At 42.4% G+C, this 10,859-nt stretch overlaps 1 protein-coding gene across 1 annotated transcript; it reads left to right on the top strand.

The window, feature by feature from the left end:
* The first annotated feature begins 2,319 nt into the window (after positions 1-2,319).
* NEUROD1 (neuronal differentiation 1) lies at positions 2,320-6,356 on the top strand. The gene is made up of 2 exons (XM_007122313.3): positions 2,320-2,423; positions 3,976-6,356. The coding sequence occupies exon 2, from the start codon at positions 3,987-3,989 to the stop codon at positions 5,055-5,057; it is 1,071 nt and encodes a 356-aa protein (XP_007122375.2). The 5' UTR covers positions 2,320-2,423; positions 3,976-3,986; the 3' UTR covers positions 5,058-6,356.
* Positions 6,357-10,859: the final 4,503 nt, after the last annotated feature.

Below are 10,859 nucleotides of genomic sequence, written 5' to 3'. Positions count from 1 at the left end.
TTCCTTCCCCGCCCAGGAACATCTGGCTCCACCAAGAATCTCCTGTATTCCACAGGGTGTCGCAAACTGGGGAAGTTTGCGCTTCCGGGGGTGGGGGGGAATCCCCTAGGCCACCCCAGGCCTTCGGGGCAGCTGGAACCCTCTTCCACCCGGCCCCCAACATCTCCTCTGAAGCTCCCCTAAGACTGAGAAATGAGAGCCAGGGCACAAGTTCTACGTCCCCGTGGGCACGGTGGGCTAGGCCGTAGGGGCAGCTGCCGGGAGAGTGGCAGCACTTGGTCCACCCGCCGCGTGTCCTGGGACTTCCGAGTTGTGGACCGGCTTGTGGAGGCTGTTACTCCGATGCCCCTCGGGTTTTAACCCTTCATTTAAGATATATACTGTACAGGGGTAAATACTGAGACTAGGCTCCTGGGTGAATTCTTTGATCCTCTTCTGTGATGTTTGTACACCGACGAGTGAACTCAAAAACCAAAACTCTGTACAGTTCTGCCCTGGAAACTCAGCACGGTTCATGCCACACTTTGGGCAACGGGTCGGGTCTCACACCCCTTTATTCCTCTTTCAGATTTGCACTGGACCGGGAAGACTGCATCGCGCAGCCTTCTAGACACCAGCTATCACGTTAGGACTCTCTTCCCCTCCGGTTCTGTATCCCCCCTCTCGTTCCCAGATGCACCGCTCAACCCTGACACTGTTTTCAAACTCAAGGGGCTTTTAGAGCAATTGCCTTTAAATAAGCAATTCTAGTTCAACGCTTTCATTGTAAGGGAACACGGGTCTGGGAGGGGATAAGGAGTTAGTTAATGGAGGATTAGAGGCGAATCTGGTGGAGAAAAGGGGGCAGGGAAGCGATAGAGCCAACTTTAAAAAGTGTATCATTCTGGAACATGCCTTGGTGGGAACGAGTGAATGATCACCATTTAAACACAAATATGGCTCCTTCAGAATTAGTCAGGAAGCTCTGTGGTTTTTGCTTGACCTGCAAGGTGTGGAGGTCACATCAGAGTCTTTGAGGTCTGGAGAAGTTGTGGCCATCAGCCCTTCCCAGAGTTGTACTAATGACCTTTCTGGGAAGAGGAGTGAAAAAGCCCCCTTTAGCACAGGCCCTTTGCACCCTCCCTTTAAGGGCTGTCTCAACCAAGTTTCCATTTACAGGTCTGAAAGTGGGAACTAAGGGAGGCAAGGCAGCCTGTGTTAGGGAACCAGGGTAAGGGCACGCTTTACATGGATCCAATGGCCTTGGTTAAAAGGCAGAATCCGAGCTTCAGAGAAGTCCTCTAGGTTTCATGCAAGAGAGCTCCGGAGGCCAAAGAAGCCAAGGACTAGCGCGCTGTGAGGGCAAGGACCACAGGCCAGAGGGGTACGGACATAGTGAGGAGTCTCCAGGGATATGGGTAGCTGAGGGTCAGGACGCGCCGGGTTCCACGTAACGGTGAAGTAGAATGACAGGTACGAAATTTTCTACACTTTTGAGGCCGGGCGTGGGGGATCCAGTTAAAGAGGTTAGGGACTACTTTCACGCATGCGTTTACAGATGAAGCCGTCTTTATACGTATAATAAATAGTGTATGTTAGCTTAAGGGGCTGATGGAGATTGGGAGAAGCCACCCTTTGGCGCCAATGAGCAAAGTGTCTACCAAGGGGGAGAAACCAAGAGATGGACACCGCAGAGAGGGCAGGGAGTGCCCGGCAAGCCAGTGCCTGGGCGAGGAATCCAAAGAAGTCTCCCGCTTCTGCCTCTTTCACCTGTGCCCTACTTACCGCGCCAGCGCCGGCCACTAAGTCTGATCTAAACCCAGTCAGTGTTAGCTTTCCCGCTCCCTTCTCTCAAACTCCTTCCCCTTTCCCCCTTCCCCCCGCGCCCCTTCTCCCCTTCTGCTGCCAGAAAGGGTTAATCTCTCCTGCGGGTAAAAACAGGTCCGCGGAGTCTCTAACTGGCGACAGATGGGCCACTTTCTTCTGGCCACAAAGGGGCCGGAATGGAGCGCTCCGCGGCATACAAATGGGCAGGTCACGTGGTTCCCGGCTCTTGGCTGGACCGGGAGGACCATATGGCGCATGCCGGGGAGGAAGGAGATGGGGCGGGGGTAGGGGTGGGGGAGTGGGGAGCTGGGTCGGAGGAGGGTGGGAGAGGAGCAAGGCTGAGGGGGAGGGGGAGGGGGCGGGGGCGGGGGGGGGGGAGGAGGAGGGCGGAAGGCAAGGGAGCGCAAAGCCCAGACGCGTGCGCAGACGCGAAGCGCAGGAACCTGCTCGCCGCTCTGCTCCTGGCCCCGCCCGCGCTCAGCATCACCAACTCGGCTATATAACCTGAGCGCCCGCGCTGCCTGGACACGAGGAATTCGCCCCACGCAGAAGGCACGGCGTCCGGAGGCCCCAGGGTTATGAGACCATCACTGCTCAGGACTTACTAACAGCTACAGGTAATTACAATCCTTTCATTTTTGCTGGGAATAAAAGCAGCAATTGAAGATGTACACATATTCTGTATGTGTGCTTTTGTGAGCGCGTGTATGTGTTGAGACAGGCATTCCTTTCCATAATTGCAGGCGAATACGCATACAGTTTGACTCGCATCACTCAAATACCCACTGCGGGCTTTCTAATTTAAAAAAATTGTTTTACTTTTTTTTTTTTAAGGGGGAACGTATAGGAGCGTCTTTGGATTTTTAAAAATATAATGCCCACTAACTCTGTGATTATTTGCTAGTGGTGATTTCAAAGTTCTGAAAGCAAGTAACTACTTAACTATTTCACTTCCTCCAGTAAGGGGGAAAAAACCCCACGTTACCAAGATTTATTTTGTGTACATGTATTTTACACACATTAGGAGTGCCAACTTATTTTTTTCAGTGAATGAAAGGGGCATTGATACTTTGCATATACACACCCTGGAAAATAAACCGAGTTGAGAGGTAGTTTAATTGAGAGGGGGGAAAAATGTGGAGAAAGGGAGAGAGACCCACTCCTGCTACCTGTTACTGTTCCAGAGTCGGCCGAGTCCCCAGCAGCCACTGCAGGTGCCAGAAATTCAGTTGTCTCACTAAAGGCTTTTTATTTTCCTTATTAGAAGCGGCAACTTCGCCATTGCCAATCGCTGACCATTATAATTACTCAATCTTTTAAAGGAAGGTTTGAGGCGAACTTTGAAAAGCCCCAATAAAGAGCGGGCGGCCCTTTCAATGGGCTGTTTATTAGAGAGGAGCCTTCCGCACCTGATCCCCGGCGCGTGGAAGAGCGCTCTGCGCCGCGCCCCCAGCCCTGGCCCTCTAGTAAGCGCTTTTATACAAGGTGGAAATTCAGCAGAGGGCCAGCGGGGTGGGAGGCGAGAAAATAAAGGCGAGGGTGGGATGGAAAACCCCTGCCCACTTTTGTTACCAAATGTTTCGTTGATGGTGAAATAATTTGGTGGAAAATACTTTTCCTCCGCCATGCATTTGCTTTTCAATCCCCACTCAGTATAATCTTCTTAAAACTCACTGCCAGCGTTAGTAAATTACGTAATGGCTCTTCAACTTTAATCGCTGTGTACCCAGAGGCCAGAACAGAGATGGAAACAATTGCAATTTTCAAACTCGTCATTTTTGTGGAGTTGTGAGTGACTTTGAACTCATGCAAATAAACATGACGTCGCCGAAATGTACACTCCTTTTCACACACATTATCCTACCGGGTAATCACCATAAACACACTTAAATTAATCATAAGGAAACATACACCGGAAGTGTACTTATAACACATACTGTCTCCCCTCCTCCCAGCCCTGTCCAGCCTCCTTCGTACCAGCAGGGCACACACAGGCCACTATAAAACTGCATTTAACTTTTCCTCAGGGGCATCCATTTTGTAATCAGCTGATAATTCTCTTCACATGCATTTCTACAGGGTTAGTGGATAGAAGCTGAGGGCATATGTAGTTTTTGAATGTAGCGTTTTTCTCCTTTTCTGTTTTCCCCTCTCCCCTGTTGAATGTAGGAAACCTAAACATGACCAAATCGTACAGTGAGAGTGGGCTGATGGGAGAGCCTCAGCCGCAGGGTCCTCCGAGCTGGACAGACGAATGTCTTAGTTCTCAGGACGAGGAGCACGAGACAGACAAAAAGGAGGACGACCTCGAAGCCATGAACGCGGAAGAGGACTCACTGAGGAACGGGGGAGAGGAGGAGGAAGAAGAGGAGGACCTGGAAGAGGAGGAAGAAGAGGAAGAGGAGGATGATGATCAAAAGCCTAAGAGACGCGGCCCCAAAAAGAAGAAGATGACCAAGGCGCGCCTGGAGCGTTTTAAGCTGAGACGCATGAAAGCTAACGCCCGAGAGCGGAACCGCATGCATGGGCTGAACGCGGCGCTGGACAACCTGCGCAAGGTAGTGCCCTGCTACTCCAAGACACAGAAGCTGTCCAAAATCGAGACACTGCGCTTGGCCAAAAACTACATCTGGGCTCTGTCGGAGATTCTGCGTTCCGGCAAAAGCCCTGACCTGGTCTCCTTTGTACAGACGCTCTGCAAGGGCTTATCCCAGCCCACCACCAACCTGGTTGCCGGCTGCCTGCAGCTCAATCCTCGGACTTTTCTGCCTGAGCAGAACCAGGACATGCCTCCGCACCTGCCGACTGCCAGCGCTTCTTTCCCTGTGCACCCCTACTCCTACCAGTCTCCGGGGCTGCCCAGCCCGCCTTACGGCACCATGGACAGCTCCCATGTCTTCCATGTCAAGCCGCCGCCGCATGCCTACAGCGCAGCGCTCGAGCCCTTCTTTGAGAGCCCTCTGACTGATTGCACCAGCCCTTCCTTTGACGGACCCCTCAGCCCGCCGCTCAGCATCAATGGCAACTTCTCTTTCAAACACGAACCGTCCGCCGAGTTTGAGAAAAATTATGCCTTTACCATGCACTATCCTGCAGCGACCCTGGCAGGGGCCCAAAGCCACGGATCAATCTTCTCGGGCGCCGCTGGCCCTCGCTGTGAGATCCCTATAGACAATATTATGTCCTTCGATAGCCATTCACATCATGAGCGAGTCATGAGTGCCCAGCTCAATGCCATCTTTCACGAATAGAGGCACGTCAGTTTCACCGTCCCTGGGAAATGAACCCACTGTGCTTACAGTGACTGTCGTGTTTACAAAAGGCAGCCCTTTGGGTACTACTGCTGCAAAGTGCAAATACTCCAAGCTTCAAGTGATATATGTATTTATTGTCGTTACTGCCTTTGGTAGAAACAGGGGATCAAAGTTCCTGTTCACTTTATGTATTATTTTCTATAGCTCTTCTATTTTAAAAAAAATACAGTAAAGTTAAAAAAAATGCACCACAAATTTGGTGCAGCTGTATTCAGAGCATATTAATTATCTGATCGGGATAACAAAATCACAAGCAATAATTAGGATCTATGCAATTTTTAAACTAGTAATGGGCCAATTAAAATATATATAAATATATATTTTTCAACCAGCATTTTACTACTTGTTACCTTTCCCATGCTGAATTATTTTGTTGTGATTTTGTACAGAATTTTTAATGACTTTTTATAATGTGGATTTCCTATTTTAAAACCATGCAGCTTCATCAATTTTTATACATATCAGAAAAGTAGAATTATATCTAATTTATACAAAATAATTTAACTAATTTAAACCAGCAGAAAAGTGCTTAGAAAGTTATTGTGTTGCCTTAGCACTTCTTTCTTCTCTAATTGTTAAAAATAATTGCACAATTTGAGCAATTCATTTCACTTTAAAGTCTTTCCCTCTCCTTAAAATGACAACCAGATCAATAATTCTTAAGAGGATGAATAAAAACAAGAGATGTACTCCCTATCAAAACATATCAATTCAATACATTACTTGCACAAGCTTGTATATACATATTATAAACAAATGCCAACATACCCTTCTTTAAATCAAAAGCTGCTTGACTATCACATACAATTTGCACTGTTTCTTTTTAGTCTTTTACTCCTTCGCATTCCATGATTTTACAGAGAATCTGAAGCTATCGATGTTTCCAGAAAATATAAATGCATGATTTTATACATAGTCACACAAATGGTGGTTTGTCATATATTCATGTAATGAATCTGAGCCTAAATCTAATCAGGTTGTTGATGTTGGGATTTTATATCTATTGTAGTCAATTAGTACAGTAGCTTAAATAAATTCAAACCATTTAATTCATAATTAGAACAATAGCTATTGCATGTAAAATGCAGTCCAGAATAAGTGCTGTTTGAGATGTGATACTGGTACCACTGGAATCGATCTGTACTGTAATCTTGTTTGTAATCCTGTATATTATGGTGTAATGCACAATTTAGAAAACACTCATCCGGTTGCAATAAAATAGTATTGAAAATCTGAGCAATTGTTGCATTTCTTCTTAAAGTGTTTTTTTAAAATGTATAAATAATTCCTAAGCAGGATAGTTGCTTTACTTGCTGAGTTAAAAAAAAATACTAAATTCTATTTGTAGAATAAAAGAGAAAAGTTTACCTTAGCACAAACTGTCTAGTCTGTTTATCTTGCTTAGGGAGTCACCAGCTCTTTGTAGATAATGAAAGGACCACGCTGGTATTTCATTACTTGGAATATGAGGCTGGGGTGGAGTAAGGGTTGTGGAGAGACAAACAGTTGTATTATTGTTTGGTTTTGATTTTGGTGTCCATTCCTTTAAATGATTATGTTATCTGTTTTCTATTTTTTTCAAAAGACGGATTTAGTTAATTATTAACAAGCAAGACACAAGTAACCTAGCTTAGTTTGTCTACATATTAAAATTTTTTTCACCATTTTCTTGGTGCTTTGGTATCTGTACCTTTTCCTGAACTGAAATGTTCTCTATTGCAAAGCAGTCCTATCCCAAAGAGAAAGTGATATACGTTTAGAATATGCCAGGGAGAAATGATTTAATTAGAAGAATCGAAGAAGTGGCATTTTATCATTGTAATATAAATGTGATTTCAAAAATTTTTCAGGAAAAAATAGTAATGAACTACTTATACTCAAGACATACTATTTGTACTATGATATGTTTCTGGAAGGTGTAATTGTTTCCTCACCCCCTTTGGAGTATTCTGTTGTTTCATAAACAGCACTCACTGGAAAAACTTAGAGATGATTCTGTCCACTGGTAAGGCCACTAAAAAAGTTTGGCATTTCTCTCCCTCTGGATGTATTGACTGACAGGAACAATTTCTAGGGAATAACATTTTGGCACTTGTGCCCTGGCTCTACTGTGGTGCTCTGATTACTGTCATTAGTAACTCCATTGTTCTTCCTCTGATTCGGATGCCACATTGGATGACTACCTCCCTTCCCAAGCTTGTTCCTTTAATCTCCTTCTCATTGGTGATTTAGGGGTTCCAGAAAGCTGACCTCATTTAGCAAGCTGCTCCAGAAAAATGTGAGTAATCTAATGGACAGGAACAATTAGCCATACTAATAACATTGCCAATGGGGCTATGTCAAGCTGTGACAGTAGCAGTAAGGAATATTTCAACATAAAAAAAATGTTTGAGTGCAATTTAAAATATATCATTTTAGCATGTTTTCCATCAGCCTTCATCACATGGCAGAAATACTTTTAAGTTAGTCCCAACTTTATCCAAAATGCAATAATCTCATTCCAAGTGAAACAGAGTTGTTATTTTGGAATCAAGCTGTTGCTTCCTATATCCAAGATTGCTTTCACTGTTCTTTCTTTAAGAGACATAATACTGATATGATATCTGAACTCTGCCAACCTCCCAGGCTAGGAGACCATGAAGTGAACATTCAGATCTGGTGTGATCTATTCAGCAGCTCAATTTCACCTGTAATTAAAATTAGACATCTTCATGCAAACTAAAAACTGTTGCTGTAGTGAACAGAAGAAATGAGAGGATGACATTTTAAGAAATTCAGCTTTTAAAACTGCAGGCAGGGAAATCTAACTGGATTTTTTTCATAAGGTAGGAATGAAGACTGCAAGTTAGTTTTGATTTTTTCCCCCCATTTTGCATGTATAACTTCATTCTAAACATAAAGATTCTTTCAGTCAGTCAAGGAGTAACTCACATGCCACCATCTTTTATTCAAAGGCAGGCACAGATGTTCCTTCTGCAGGGGAGGTTTTAATTTATGAAAATGATATTGTTTATGCATGAATGAACTGAATGCACTCTGCATAACACACAGCACTTCCATCTGATCAGAGAAATACCACAGAACCAGTGCCAATGTCAGAAACATATTCTACAAATTTACTCACTTAAATGTTTAATGAATATTTGGAAGGCATTTTCAAACCACAAGAAACCTTTTCAATTATCTTTTTCCTTTCTTTTGGAATTGCTAGCCAAGAGACTCTTACAGTTTTCATAGTTGGCCAATGCCTATATCTAGCTAATAAGAAAAGAAAATGTTTTACTAAGTGAAAAGCCACCAAAAAGAAGAAACATCGGCAACTATAGCTTCATTGGGAAAAATATTTCTTTAAGTGTTACATATTGCGCTTACGAGTAATATTTAGGCTTCTGTGCGTTCCCTCATCTTGAATAATTGCTATCGCTATCAAATAAGATGTTTAGATCTACTTATTTAATGTGAAAATGCTCTGATGAGTTATCTCCAGAATACCCTGGTATTTAAAATCAGTAGACAATTTCATAGTTGGAGATGAAATATTTAAATATTTTAACTGGTGCATAATTCCTTTTGAATAGAACACTGCATAACTTAAATTTCATTTACATCATCAATGACAAATACAGTATGATCTATCTGCTTTTAATCCTAAAAAAGACAATTAAATGTAAATTAAAATAGAGGATTATAATATCTTGAGTGTTCTACTAACTTTAGGTTTATAATATGTTATAGTAAAATAACATTTGAAATGAATTATAAGTGTTCTAATTTATTGATCTTAAAAAATCTCTGTTTTCACATTTGAAAGTCTATAATTCTTACAAAATTAATGCATTTCTGAAAGAAGCTAGCAATTACTAAAATGATACATGGATCATTAGCTAACAGTTTGAACCAAGCTGTTTTTGTTCTATAATTAAATAAGAGATTTAAAGTGAAAATATCTATTAAACAATTAATAAAACTAGGTTTCAAAACATAGGCTGATTTCATCCTAATGGGAATTGCATAATAGCAGAGCTATTTCTTAAACTACACTAAAATCTCCTCTCTTTTCCTTTTCCACTACCGTCACTTATTTCCTGAAAACCATCTAAATAAAATCTTTAATTCCAGGGTCTGATAAAGAATAAAAGAGCCAATGCAACATCTTGTGGAACACCAGGACTGAGAACTCTTGTTGTTACCACGCACAGAGGCGTTCTGGCGTCAGATGCACAGTGATTTGTATGGTGGCATAATCACTGGCTCCTGGCCAGGCATTATGTTACAGAGGACACTATTGTCAAGAACCATTCAACTAGAAATCTGCACTGTATACACTCAAAAATTGAGATCATCTGCCTTCCTATGTCAGGAAGAATTCTGTGCTGGCAATTGACTCATGGACTCTCTTCACACACACTAACACTTGGTTCAATGGCTCTGATGGAATTAGCTGTGTAACCAAACTAGTGGCATCAACAAGACAAGGCCACAGCCTCTGGGGACTTCTGTTTAAATTTCTAACCTTAAAATATCTTAAAATGCAGAGTATTATGTTAATCCTGGACTAAATCTGAAGATGCATTAAATGTGGATTTGGCCATCTAAACATTATTGTGCTATTTGCCCAGCTAACTTAGAGGTAGATGGATAGTGATAGTAACCATATTTATGGATCCCCAGGTATGGACCAATCCAGAGGGATGGATTGTGAAATGACATCTAAAGATGAGAGAATAAGTTTAACCTCACATACTTGAGGTAACTTGGTAACTTACTTTGCTGTTAACAAGGTTAAAACAAACCCTGCTGTATGCTTTGATGTCATAAGGACAGACAGCCGCAAGGAAGGCTTCACACACTTATTACGTTAGTGCTAAGTTTTTTTCATTCATTCCCACATTCTATCATCAAAGCAGCCCTGTGCCTTATTTTACAGATGGAGAAACTTCAGGAAGCTGGGATACCTAGATACTTCATTAGTGGTTTCCTTTCTTCATTCAGGTTCTAATTCAAAATCAACTTTCCTCAAGATTTTCCTGATTCCGATCTAAAGTAGCAACCACCTTAAACCTCACCAAAATCATTATTATATGTTCCCTCCTGTTTCTCAGAGCATTTATCTATCTGATGTTATCTTGCTTATTTATTTGTTTTATTTATTTTTAAATTATCTACCTCCCTCAGTAGAATGTGGGCTTCACAAGAACAGGAACCTTATCTATTTTGTTTGTTGCTGTTTCTCTGGTGCTTAGAAGACCTACAGGTCCTCAATAAATATGGATATTCTAAAGGAGTCCAATCATACTAATCTGATACCAAAGCCTGTTCCTTAACCACTATGCTACGAGTCAAGTATGGAGAATGGAGAGGGCCACAAATGATTCTCAGCCCAGTGAATGTTATAAGCATTAATTCTATAAAAAGACAATAGTTGACATTAATTTCCTGTGACACCATGATACCAAACTCCCTTCCCCGCACTCCTGAGCGTCAGTAATCATGTGTTACCAGTCATCTTTTTTTTATTGATATCAATTGGTTAAATATAATTTGGAATTGGAATAAAAGAAGAACTAAAATGTTATAGGCTCTTTCCAGACCATGCGTTTTTTTTTTTTACACTCATTAAGAACTCAGAGCATGCTACCTTTTCCCTTTCTGTTCATCGTTCTTTCAGCAATAGTTCTGGTTTTATTGTTTGTGTTATGTAAAATTGTATCAAACTTCCTTATCATCCTTGAGGAGCTG

This window comes from Physeter macrocephalus, chromosome 2 (genome assembly GCF_002837175.3).
Source record: "Physeter macrocephalus isolate SW-GA chromosome 2, ASM283717v5, whole genome shotgun sequence".
NCBI classification, from domain to species: Eukaryota; Metazoa; Chordata; class Mammalia; order Artiodactyla; family Physeteridae; genus Physeter; species Physeter macrocephalus.
The sequence above is the reverse complement of the archived record's forward strand: the minus strand, read 5'-3'. Positions and strand labels throughout refer to the sequence as shown.

What these genes read in the sequence shown, in the direction of transcription:
- NEUROD1 (XM_007122313.3), top strand. Translation starts at nt 3,987, where the DNA reads ATGACCAAATCGTACAGTGAGAGTGGGCTGATGGGAGAGCCTCAGCCG.